Raw genomic sequence first — 12,877 nt, forward strand, 5'->3', positions numbered from 1 at the left:
CGTACACTGTACCGAGTCCACGGACCAGGCTGGACAATGCCTCGATTGACTTTGGAGTCCTCATGACTGGTGTTGCGTAATCCCGGCGCTGGTATTTTCAGTGAGAGAACCCAACAGTGTGACTGTTTTGCTTTCATTGTTGTGACGGCTAACAGCTGATTGAATTAGAAGCGGTTCTGTCGCGACCCGTGTGCCCCGTGGTGCCGGCTTGAAGATCATCATGTTCTGCAGATCTGAGCAGGAACAGCACTTGGCTTGCGTCGGCTGATAGTAGAATCTTTGTTCACCGGGGGCAGGAAAAACAAAGTATGATTTCAAGCATCTAAATTTAGCCGAGTACATGTAAAATGATTTTCAATATCTTTTTTTTTTCAATTATGAGAAAGCTTGAGAGGAACAATTTCAAATCCAAATGATATTAAAATGTTATTTCTTCATTTCCAAGTGCTCTTCTTACTCAGGTCTGCGAATGAATCCACGGAAATCAATGAAATCAAATCTCCCACCGAATGATCCGACTCAATGACTCTCTTTACATTGATTCATCCTTGTGGCGATTATTTGGTGGTTGTGAGTTGTGCACCATTGTTGTGATTTTTTAAATTTTTTTTATTAGGTGGCCCCGAATTAACAATAAGTCTCCTTGGGCAATAATTCTGGTCCAGGATTTGGGATCATTTTCAAGTTGTTGTTGTTCTCATTATTGGCCCCTCAGTAGAAGTGAAGTTTGTTACGAGGAGCAAAGTGTCCGTTTTTTTTGTTGCCCAATACATCAACGTGTCGCATTGTGCCCAAAATATGAGAGCATTGGGGCGGCCATTGTATTTGCATGCCGGAATGGATGGAGGGAGGCATTTTGCTTGTGCTGGGAACGCCAGACAAGGATCTCACGGAGAACAAGGGGCTCATTTGTCAAAAACTCAACAGCGGCGTATAAAATAACACACGGGCCGAGTTGTAATTGCCTTCCCACCGCCCTTATCAGTGGCAAGCAATTGCTATTTGCCTGTCGTCATGGCGCAGTCCAGTTGGCCGCACTTGGACGCCTCAAATTTGGTCAGAAATCATTTCTAGCTTGTCCATTTTTGGGTGATTTGTTTGCTTTTTAACCCAAATTTCTTTTTCTTTCTTTTTTAACCATACAGTGGAACCTCAAAAGTCCACAACACAATAATTAAAGCCTCATAAGAAACAATGGCCAATAGGGGAAAAAAAGACAATTTCATTTTTAAAACCTCAATTTTTCCTCCTTTTGGGATGTTCCACTGTATCTGAAATTCTCGCTTCCTGTGTGTGAATGCGTGTGCGTGTTGGCGTCGCCTTCGCTCTGTCTTCTGTTCTCTGCTCATGTGACTCATCAACGCATTATTTTGATGTATTTATTTTTAACAGCTTCTAACATTATGTGACATACTGCACAGTTAATGATATTTGACTTTGGAGTGTCAGGATGAACCGAGAATGCGTGTGATCTGAAACTTTTGAAAAAAAAAAAGTTTAAATTCACCTGTAGAAGTATCGTGCATGTTAGGTTCATCCTGAAAAGCCAAATATCGCTAACTTTACATGCATCTTTTATTAGCATGTAAGGTTTTGTTCTCTTCTCATTTTTTTTTTGTTTATAACTCGCATGTTTGATGTGTCTTTGTGCTTACTCTCCCCACCAACCTCCATTCTTTGCCTGCTGTCATTTTATTCTCCCCCCCTCCCCTCCTCCTCCACCTGCTCCAGATGCCGTCTAACAACAGCATACGAAAGCAGATTGAGACGCTGCAGGTGAGTTCTTTGGTGCCCCGGTGGCGTCTGGCCTCTCTCCGCCCGACCCCGGCGAAGCCTTACGAGGGGCTTTCCTATAACTTCCGAGTTGAAAAGTACGAGGAAAGTTGTTGTCCTCGAGCTGGTTCGCATTGTTGAGTCGATGGAGGAAACTCTTCTTTGGGGTCTTGTTTGTTTTGTATTTGAATCGCGGTGTGAGAATGATTAAATGCACCGTGGGGATTTAATGACTAACTAGCGCAGTGGATAAAATTATGTACATGCAAATTGATTGATTCTGCCATTTGGAGCCAGCCGTGTGAATCCAAGCCCTAAATGTGAACCGCTGTTCAGTTTGCGTGTCTGTGTTTTACTTTGGCAGAACAAAGACCCCAAAATGTCCCGAGTGGCTCTGGAGTCACTTTACAGGCTGCTGTGGGTGTACATTATCAGGATCAAGTGTGAGAGCAACACTGTCACGCAGAGGTTAGTTCTGACATTTATTTTTTATTGCTTTAAATTAAGAGCAAGTGCCGGGGGGAGGCGGCCACACAATAATAGTAGTCGTTCTTTGCGGAGGATAAAGAATATATGCTTATATGTCAAACCTGTCAGTTGTATTTGGAGGCAGCGTTGTGTCCTGAAGGTTAAAGCGGGCGCTTTTTTCTTTTTTTCTTCCTCCTCCTAGTCGACTACTCAGCATCGTTTCAGCACTTTTCCCCAAAGGCTCCCGCAGCGTGGTGCCACGGGACACGCCCCTCAACATATTTGTCCGAATCATCCAGTTCATCGCTCAGGTAGCCCTGGAAAGATCAGATTGTTTTTTCCGAGTCGTTTTGCCTTTGCTTGATTGTCTCGTGTGACTCGGTATGCTAGGAAAGACTGGACTTTGCCATGAAGGAGATCATCTACGACCTTCTATGCGTGGGCAAGTTTCACAAAACCTTCACCATCAATCCCGAGGTAAGCTGTGACTAACTTATTTTTTTTTTCAATATATTTTGAGTTGTTTTGTCATCTCCCTCCCAGAGGATGAATATCGGCCTGCGAGCCTTCCTGGTGATTGCCAACAGCCTGCAGCAGAAGGACAGTGAGCCCCCCATGCCCACCACCAGCATCATCATGCCCTCGGGGAACACCCTGCGCGTTAAAAAGATCTTCCTCAACACCACGCTCACTGACGAAGAGGCTAAGGTCATAGGTGCGTTTGAGTCGTATGAAGAGACTTCATGGGAGTTGCTTAAGTCTGCACACCCTCCTATAACTGGGGGATGTGACCGTGTTTCAAAGCTATATTAAACGTTTGATCCTTTGTCGCTTCCAGGCATGTCCCTGTACTACCCGCAAGTGAGGAAGGCCTTGGATAACATCCTGAGACACTTGGATAAGGAGGTGGGACGTTCCATGAGCATGACCAGCGTCCAAATGTCCAACAAGGAGCCAGAGGATATGATCACGTATGTTCTCCGCACTTGAGTGTGTCGCTCGTGTTGTACTTTCAATTTCAACTGTGGCTTGATTGGTTGACAGAGGTGAAAGGAAACCAAAGATCGATCTGTTCCGCACCTGCATCGCTGCCATTCCCCGACTGATACCGGACGGCATGAGCAGACAAGATCTCATCGAGCTCCTTGCCAAGTATGTCTTCTTTTTGAGCTCAGCGGTACCGTCGATATGCTCCCCCTCAATTTCTGCCAACCTTCTCCACCCAAGGCTGACCATCCACATGGACGAGGAGCTCCGCGGCTTGGCCTTCACCTCCCTTCAAGCCCTCATGGTGGACTTCCCGGAGTGGCGCGAGGATGTACTCTCGGGTTTCGTCTACTTTATCATGCGCGAGGTGACGGACGTGCACCCCACGCTGTTGGACAACTCGGTCAAGATGCTCCTGCAGCTTATAAGTCAGTGGAGGCAGGTGGCGCAAAGCAGCAACAGGAGCCATGATGTGCAGGTGCGTTACGTTAATCTGCTTGGTTTGGATAAAATGAAAATGTCCATTTTGCGAAATGCCCTCCAACGCAATCTTCACAGAGTTCGAGCAGCAGCCATTCTCTTTGTTTGGAGCGTTCGTTGCTGGGCGTGCTTCATGTGGTAGAAGGTTTGGCAATGGTGGTGCTCTGCAGCTGCCGCCCTGCCACGCGCAGGCTGGCCGTCAACGTCCTGAAGGAAGTCCGTGCACTGCACACTGCCCTGGGCATTAGCAAGGTAATAAAGATGATCGTTATCATCACCGTATCGCATTTTACGGACCCCCAACCTGCAGCTAGTGGACCGATGTGCGCCCGAGGAGCCCAATTTGAGAACCTCTCTTAAACCTCCAGTCATTTGAGTTCGGTAACACTCTTTTAGGGTGATGAGGAGCTGGCGATAGATGTCATGGATCGACTGAGTGCGTCGGTGTTGGAGAGCTTCATTCATCTCACTGGTGCTGATCAGGTATGTAAATGTGCCGTGAAAGAACAAATGGCCAGCAAGTGTAGAAATGTCCGGTTCAAATGTTCCTGCCTTTCCAGACCAACCTGCTGTACTGTCCCAGCGGCATCGACCTCCAGTCGCTGGCCGAATGGAGCTCGTCTCCCATCAGCCACCAGTTCGACGTGGTGAGCCCGTCGCACATCTGGGTGTTTGCGCACGTCACGCAAGGCCAGGACCCCTGGGTCATCAGCTTGTCCAGCTACCTGCGCCAGGAGAACCTGCCCAAGCATTGCCCCACCGCTCTCAACTACGCCTGGATGTTTGCCTACACCCGCCTGCAGCTGCTCTCCCCTCAAGTCGATATCAAGTACGCTCAATCAAAGGCGCTCTTTGGGATTGGACGACTTTTAACGTCGCCTGTGTTTCTTCCTCCCGTAGCAGCCCCATCAACGCCAAGAAAGTGAACAGCCTGAGCAGCAGCGACTCCTACGTCAGCCTCTGGCGGAATTACCTGATCCTGTGCTGCAGCTCGGCTTCCTCGTCCTCGTCGCTCGCGTGCTCCTCCTCGTCCGCCTCGGGCTCCGTCCGCTGTTCCCCGTCCGAGACGCTGGCGTCAACGCCGGACAGTGGCTACAGCTACGATTCCAAGGTCAGGAGGACGCCCCCAGCCAATAATCCAATCGCACCTATCTTCAACAATGTTCTGCTCGCTCTTCCCAGATTGTGGGCACTCCATCCCCTTCCTCACTGTTCAAACACATTGTTCCGATGATGCGCTCCGAGAACATGGATATCACAGAATCTCTCGTGCTGGGACTTGGCAGGACCAACCCTGTGGCCTTCAGGTATGAGCACCTCACTCACTCGTGAATAACACACATGCTAATAGGGCAACTTTTACATCCACAGAGAGTTGTTAGAGGAGCTCAATCCCATCATCAAAGAAGCTCTGGAAAGAAGACCTGAAGTAAGTTTGACATCTGAAGGAGTCGAGTGCCACTGAAGTCCAAATCAAACACGACGATGCTCTTTTTGCTTCGCAGAACGTGAAGCGACGCCGGCGCCGCGACATCCTCAGGGTCCAGCTGGTCCGGATTTTTGAGCTTCTGGCTGACGCCGGCGTCGTCAGTCAAATGTGCGGGAATTAAAAATGTTTTTTGCAACTTGCCAATTTTTGTTCTGACCATAACATTCCCGTAACAAATTCGATCCCACTCTTGTCACAGAGCTAGCGGGGGCTTAGATGGCGACAGTCACTCTCTAAACAACACGCTGCTAGAGTACGTGGACCTGACCCGGCAGCTGCTGGAGGCGGAAAACGACAAGGACTCGGATACGCTGAAGGACATCCGTTGTCACTTCAGCGCGCTGGTGGCAAACATCATCCAGAATGTCCCAGGTATTCCTCAATCTCCTAAACTGCTGATTCGGTTCGAGAAAAGTAAATGTCCTCGTTTTTGTCACTCGCAGTCCACCAGCGCCGGAGCATCTTCCCACAACAGTCGCTGCGACACAGCCTCTTCATGCTCTTCAGCCACTGGGCCGGGCCCTTCAGCATCATGTTCACGCCGCTGGACCGCTACAGCGACCGCAACATGCAGATCAACCGCCATCAATACTGCGCGTTAAAAGTAGGACACTTGTTTGTCTCGTCCTCTGACTAACCAGAGGACGCAAAACTATCAACACACAGAGGCTGGAATGTGATGAAATCCTCCTCCCTTGCAGGCCATGTCCGCTGTGTTGTGCTGCGGCCCCGTCGCTGACAACGTCGGCCTCTCCTCTGATGGTTACCTCTACAAGTGGCTGGACAACATTCTGGATTCCCAGGATAAGAAGGTACAGCAGCATCCTTCAACGTAATGTGGGGTCTACATATAAACAAGATTGGAGGAACAATAGTTAGAAAAGGCGAGATGATCCGATTTCTATTCTCTGGTGTGACTTTTTGACTCGGTGGATAATTAGAATGGTCTGAAGTGCAATGTGGTTACATAATGCTTCCTAACTGCATAACATAGGTGCTATGTCAATGGGCCAGTGTGTTTTGCTTGGCGTAATCCAGAAGGTTGAGGTCACGCCACGCTTAATGTGCAACTAGCTCCCTCTAGTGTTGTTTTAGGTACAGCGCACCTTCACAGGTTTCTCTCGTTTGAGCCATTTTCTAATCAACGGACTCCTTCAGGTTCACCAGTTGGGCTGTGAGGCGGTGATGCTGCTGCTGGAGTTGAACCCGGACCAGAGCAACTTGATGTTCTGGGCTGTGGACCGCTGCTACACGGGCTCCCGCCGCGTGGCCGCCGGCTGCTTCCGGGCCATCGCCAACGTCTTTCATAACAGGTACGAAACGGCGTGCTGCTTTGCTGTCGCTGCTAGCTTTGTTTCTTAGACTCTAATTGTTGTTCTCAGGGATTATCAGTTCGACACTGTGGTGCTGCTGAACCTGATTCTGTTCAAGGCCGCCGACTCCTCGAGGGATATCTACGAGGTGGCCATGCAACTGTTACAGGTGAGTGTATCGTCAGCGTTTCTTTTTTTTGTTAATTGATTGTGAATTAACGTCACGTAATAATAGATGGAAGAATAATAGAACATTGAGAAGGTCTCACTATGTTTTCCAATAAATATATGTATATATTATTTGTACATGCACAGATCCTGGAACCCAAGTTTTTCCGTTACGCCCATAAATTGGAGATCCTTCGAACGGACGGCATCTTGACGCCACCCTCGCCCCTGCCGCACCTCTACTCTGTGTCGTACTACCAGCTCTCCGAGGAGCTGGCCAGGACGTACCCAGAACTCACGCTGCCCATCTTCGCAGGTCTTACCAGTACTGCTCTTATTCCATCGCTGCTTGTGTTTCTCATTTGTTCTCAACCGATTTCCAACATTTCTCCGGTTATGCAGAGGTGAGCCAGCGAATCCAAACGGCGCACCCCGGCGGTCGCCAGGTGATGTTGCACTACCTACTGCCCTGGATGAACAACGTGGAGCTGGTGGACTTCAAGCCCGTCGCGCGGCGCCCAGAGGACGCCGGCAGCAGCGAGGAGGACGAAGAAGTGCCAGAGGGCGGCGACATTATGATGGTCAACAGCCGGCGCTGGCTGCACGGGGAGGGATGGGGCTCGCCACGGGCCACCACCATGGTGCTCAACAACCTCATGTTCATGACGGCCAAGGTGGGTTTTAAAAAATTGATACAGTGAGGGAAAAAAAACTGACAGGACAGGCTGACTTCTTATTCCTTTGCAGTACGGGGACGAGTTTGCTTGGTCCGAGATCGAGAACGTGTGGACCACCTTAGCTGACAGCTGGCCGAAGAACCTCAAAATAATCCTGCACTTCCTCATCAGCATGTCCGGAGTCAGCAGCGAGCCCAGCCTCCTGCCTTATGTGAGTTTCATTTTGCATATCTTGGGCACGCCCCGCCCGCTGCCCAGCACTCACCCATCACGTCTCTGCAGGTGAAGCGAGTGGTGGTGTACCTGGGCCGAGACAAGACCATGCAGCTGCTGGAGGAGTTGATGAGCGAGCTGGAGTTGACAGACGCCGTCAGCTCGGCCGTCGCCCACATGGACAACCCGCCCTTCTACCGCATCAGCTCCAGCTACAAGATCCCTTCGGTCGCCTCGGGTTAGTCGCGTGACGAGTGCCGCGATTCGTAAAAATCGGCAACGCCATATGACGTCACGTCTCGCCCGTAGGTACCACGTCCAGCAGCAACACCATGGTGCCGGGACACGACGCTCATCACGACGGGAAGAGCAAAGATTCCAACATGGAGGACAGGTGCAGATCTTGGGACTTGAATGGGTCAAGTTTGATTTTAGACTGCTGGGAATCAACACGGAACAAATGCGAGAATTTTGGTTTGACGTAACACCAGCGTTTGTTTGTGCTTAGCAGTTACACACACCTCGACATCTACGGCGGTCTGAACACCAACCTGAACCGCCAGCACCACCGCCTGGAGTCCCGTTACAGTAGCAGCTCGGGAGGTTCCTACGAAGAAGAGAAAAGTAAGCTCACGCTCGCGTGAGCGTCGATACAAACGATCGGCTAACCAATCGCTTCCTCCAGGCGACTCCATGCCGCTTTATGCTAACTGGCGCTTGAAAGTGATGGATCACAACCGCCCGGAGCCTTTGCCCTTCCCCCCGACGGGCGGTTGCTGGTCCCCGCTGGTGGATTACCTGCCGGAGACCAATACCCCCGCTGTAGCACTGCACAGGTACGCCACCCGGGCCTGGGGTCCTCCTTAGGGCTGCCAAAAGTAACAAATGTGCTTTGTTTCAGATGTAACATCGCCGTCATCCTTCTCACCGACCTTATCGTGGACCACGGCGTCAAAGTGGAGTGGAATGCCTATTTGCATCTCTTGCTGCATGCCGTGTTTATAGGTAACTCGCTCGTCAATGCGGCTTGCCGTCCGGCTCGGCGCTAACGTGGCTACCTCGCCAGGGTTCGACCATCAGCACCCGGAGGTGTACGAGCACTGCAAGCGCCTCCTGCTGCACTTGCTCATCGTGCAGGGAGCCAACAGCAGCGTTCAAGGCATGGCCATGGTGCTGCTTCGCAACAGGGAGTTCAACGACCCCAGGGTGCTCACTGTCAAGCCCCCGCCGCCCGAGTTCCACTTCACAGGTAGCCATTTCTGTCACCGGAGACCGACCCCTTGTGTGGATTTAACTTTGCGTGCTTGCGGGTGCCAGGCGTCCAAGAGTTGCTGCCCGATTGTCAGCCGTCGCCAGTGACGGACTCGGGCCTCAGTTCCAGCTCCACGTCGTCCAGCATCAGCCTGGGTGCCGGCGGCTCGTCCCTGTCCCACCTGTCGCACCTGTCCCACACGTCACCGTCCATCCTCAGCGAGGTGGACGCCACGGCCGAGAAGGACGAGAAGGTCAAAGCGCTCATCGAGTTCATCACCTCCAGGTCAGGAGCGCTCATTGCATCAATTTGAGGTGGCGGGTGTTCATTTCTGCCTCGTTTTCTTTTCTAATTACATTTTTGAACCTCCCCACCCGTCTGTTAGGAAGCGTGGACCACTCTGGAACCACGAGGACGTGTCGCCCAAGAACCCCAACATCAAGAGCGCCGAGCAGCTGAGCGTGTTTGTCCGACATGTCATGAATGTATTCAAACTTTCCCAGCCAGGTGTGTTTTCTCCAGACAAGTGTCTCCCGCAATTTCACAGAAATGTGCGCTTTGGCGCCGTTGTTGATTTCAATGGTTTTCACAGTGTGTCACTAGTGTTAGTGTTTATTTGATTTTTTTTTTATTTATTGTACTCCTTGCGTACCTCGCTCCAGGTTTTCAGCTCGACTCTCTGCTGAGCGACGTAGCCCTGCAGACGGCTCTGTCGTGCTCCTCCCGCCACTACGCCGGACGCTCCTTCCAGATATTCCGGGCGCTCAAGCAGCCGCTCACTCCCGCCACCTTGTCCGACATCCTCTCCAGGCTGGTTGAGACTGTGGGCGACCCTGGAGAGGAGGCTCAGGTTAGGACCTATTCAACTTGTGGCTAATGTACCACCCGTGCGCCATCTAGTGGCATGTTGAGGCAAAGCACCTGTTAAAGTTGTATATCTTATTGTGTTTTTAATATTATTATTATTGGATGTTGTATTCTAAGCTATTGAAGAAGTTAATTGTTACATTTGTCCCCTCAGGGTTTTGTCATCGAACTTCTTCTCACACTGGAATCTGGCATCGACACACTGGCAGACACGGTCAAAAACTACGACCTCCTCACCGCCCTAGTGCAGTACGTCCCGACGTTTGCCGTGTACCCGTAGCGGGCTCATCTTCTCAGCGCTTTTTGCTCATTTCTTCCTTTCAGAACCTCCACGAGTGATCATCTGCTGGGGCCCAAATTTGCGGCCAACAGGAAGAGCACGGGCCAGCTGAACCTGAGCAGCGGCGGGCTGTTCCACTGCGTCCATAATCGTAGCAACTCCCTGCGGACCAGCATGATGGGCGAGCGCAGGGCGGACCGGCGGCGAAGTAACACCCTGGACGTGGCCGACCGCCTCGGGGGCAGCCACGGCAACCTGGCGCGCACCCGGAGCTTATCAGCGCTGGGCGGCGGGGGCCCGGGTGGCACCGGCGGCCCGGGCCGTGACGCCGAACCCCCGGTGGACCCCACCAACCTCATGGCCACCGTGTTCTGGATCGCCGCCTCGCTGCTGGAGTCGGACTACGAGTTTGAGTACCTGCTGGCGCTGCGTCTGCTCAACAAGCTGCTGGGCCAGCTCCCTCTGGAGCGGGAGGACAACAGGGAGCATCTGGAGAGGATCCAGGCCAAGCTCAAGTGGTACAGCTTCCCGGGGCTGCTTCAGCTCTTCCTCAAGGGCTTCACCTCCACCGCCACGCAGGAGCTCACCATCCAGCTGCTCAGCAAGCTCATCAGCGTGTCCAGGCACGCGCTGGTCGATCCCTCGCAACTAGCAGGCAAGTCGACTTGTATTATTTTCTCATTTGGATTCGCCAGATACTATTTTATAACCGGCATTGGTCTCGCTACAGGTTTCCCGCTGAACATCCTGTGCCTGCTGCCGCACCTCATCCAGCACTTTGACAGCCCCACGGCCTTCTGCAAGGAGACGGCGGACAAGATCGCCAAGCTGTGCGCCGACGACAAGTCGGCCACGCTCTGCAACCTGGCCCACATGATGAGCCTGTACAGCACGCACAGCTACTCGCGCGACTGCGCCAACTGGATCAACGTGGTGTGCCGCTACGTGAACGACGCCTTCGCCGACATCACCCTCAACTTGGTCACCTACTTGGCCGAGGTGCGTCTCGAAAACAAGGCACCCCCTGACCTGCCTGTACGTGTTTGACCGACTGTTTTGTCACCAGTTGCTGGAGAAGGGCCTTCCCGCCATGCAGCAGTCCTTGCTGCAGATCATCTACAGCCTGCTGAGTCACATCGACCTCTCGGCCGCCCCGGTTAAGCAGTTCAACCTGGAGATAATGAAGATCATCGGCAAATATGTCCAGGTCAGCCTCCACCTCATAAAACAATTTTGACACTAGCGTAGCCCTTTTGTGTCTAATCTGCCCGTTTGCTTTTTTAACCGCTGTGAGCCAGGGCAGGGACGGATGAAAATATTTCCCTTTCGCATTCCACCCAAAACTCTCCTCAACCGCGTCTTTCCTTGCAGAGCGCTCACTGGAAGGAGGCGCAGAATATTCTGAAGCTGGTGGTGTCCCGCTCGGCCAGCCTGGTGGTGCCCGACGACGTGCAACGCTCGTACAGCAGCGAGTCATGCGGCTCGCCGGAAATCGCTTTCACGCGCATCTTCAACAACTCCTCCAAGGAGCTGCCCGGGAAGACGCTGGACTTCCACTTTGACATCTCAGAGGTGAACGTCTTTATTTTTTAGAGGCAGCTCAAGTTAAGCTTAAGTTATTAACTGACCAACGACTAATCATGTGACTCTCTAGACGCCCATCATCGGACATAAGTACGGCGATCAACGCACGGCGGCCGGACGTAACGGGAAACCTCAGATGAACGCCGTCACAAGGAGTACGTCCTCCACATCCTCGGGATCCAATTCCAACGGTCTGGTGCCGGTTAGCTGGAAGAGGCCGCAACTGTCTCAGGTATAAGAGTGGAGAAAGAAAAAAAGTTCCTAGCTTTTTTTTTTCCCCCTCCAGCTGGATTTTGAGTGTTCCCTGTTTTTTTTTTTTGTCTTGACAGAGAAGAACCAGAGAAAGACTTATGAATGTTCTGTGCCTGTGCGGTCCAGAGTCTGGCATTCCCAAAAATCCATCAGTAAGATAAGACTCCTACTTTATATCGAACAGAACTTATTATAGCTAACTCGTCTCTTTTTCCTTTTCCCCACCAACGCAGGTGGTCTTCTCATCCAGCGAGGACCTGGACTCGGTGGACCAGCAGACCAGTCTGATCCCGACCGTGGAGGAGGTGGTACGAGAGGAGGAATCGCAGGCAGAGGAGATGGGCAGTGAGCAGCAGTTTGGCGTCTTTAAGGACTTTGACTTCTTAGATATCGAGCTGGAGGACGCCGAGGTGAGAAAATGCGAAATTCCTCTTTTTCTGGGAATCTGACTCATCCAATTTCCCTCCAAGTGTTTAATCTTACTCCACACAAAGAGCCTGTCCGTGTTTGTACTTAGCGTGTACCTTAGTTGTCCAGAGTGTCTTATAACACCCGTGTTCCTTCTCTTCTTTTGCCACAAGGAGTTGCAGGTAAGTCTGAGAGCAGTTTAGGCGGGCTACACATCTACCCCATTTTAAATCTCTATTGATTTTTTGGAATCTCCAAATACTCTTGCCATGTTGGTGTTCAGATGAGCCAATGTTGTAGTACCAAGACTGACCAATGGGGAGCAGTATGCTAACACAGGACATCTGTTGCTCACCCACAACCAAGCAAAGCAGATCAGATGCGATAATCACAGCTTTGCTGACATTAATCGGAAAGCTTAAACAATTTTTACAATTATTGGTATATGTGTACTCTGCTTTGGATGTCTTCCGTCTGGTGTTCCCGTGTCTAGTCTTTTTTTTTTTCTCATATACAATCACAGCTATGCTTCACTTTATTTTGTTAGTTTTGTGTGTGTGTGAGGAATAGCTAAACGCACGGTGTGTGTGTGTGTGAATGCATTTGTGTAGCCAACCGACTGCCTACTCTCTGCTCGGCCTCACCGCTGTGCCTGCGCTCGTCCTG

General features: G+C 51.3%; 1 protein-coding gene across 1 annotated transcript in view; it reads left to right on the plus strand.

Annotated features, from left to right (window-relative positions):
• Positions 1-12,877, plus strand: part of fryl (furry homolog, like) — a 34,331-nt gene that overhangs the window by 12,862 nt on the left and 8,592 nt on the right. The window contains 39 exon segments of the mRNA XM_088395082.1: positions 2,138-2,241; positions 2,444-2,552; positions 2,632-2,718; positions 2,785-2,956; positions 3,080-3,212; positions 3,286-3,393; positions 3,469-3,740; positions 3,743-3,960; positions 4,105-4,191; positions 4,269-4,537; positions 4,609-4,819; positions 4,891-5,015; positions 5,080-5,137; positions 5,214-5,305; positions 5,397-5,569; positions 5,641-5,801; positions 5,899-6,009; positions 6,356-6,510; positions 6,580-6,679; positions 6,826-6,994; positions 7,081-7,352; positions 7,426-7,566; positions 7,638-7,806; positions 7,878-7,962; positions 8,080-8,192; positions 8,254-8,404; positions 8,470-8,573; positions 8,635-8,817; positions 8,886-9,105; positions 9,206-9,327; positions 9,483-9,670; positions 9,842-9,936; positions 10,012-10,622; positions 10,698-10,966; positions 11,034-11,174; positions 11,339-11,539; positions 11,622-11,783; positions 11,881-11,955; positions 12,037-12,213. Coding sequence (XP_088251208.1) covers positions 2,138-2,241; positions 2,444-2,552; positions 2,632-2,718; positions 2,785-2,956; positions 3,080-3,212; positions 3,286-3,393; positions 3,469-3,740; positions 3,743-3,960; positions 4,105-4,191; positions 4,269-4,537; positions 4,609-4,819; positions 4,891-5,015; positions 5,080-5,137; positions 5,214-5,305; positions 5,397-5,569; positions 5,641-5,801; positions 5,899-6,009; positions 6,356-6,510; positions 6,580-6,679; positions 6,826-6,994; positions 7,081-7,352; positions 7,426-7,566; positions 7,638-7,806; positions 7,878-7,962; positions 8,080-8,192; positions 8,254-8,404; positions 8,470-8,573; positions 8,635-8,817; positions 8,886-9,105; positions 9,206-9,327; positions 9,483-9,670; positions 9,842-9,936; positions 10,012-10,622; positions 10,698-10,966; positions 11,034-11,174; positions 11,339-11,539; positions 11,622-11,783; positions 11,881-11,955; positions 12,037-12,213 — 6,393 coding nt within the window.

This window comes from Syngnathus floridae, chromosome 13 (genome assembly GCF_059516105.1).
Source record: "Syngnathus floridae isolate MCC-2025c chromosome 13, RoL_Sflo_1.0, whole genome shotgun sequence".
Taxonomy (NCBI): Eukaryota; Metazoa; Chordata; class Actinopteri; order Syngnathiformes; family Syngnathidae; genus Syngnathus; species Syngnathus floridae.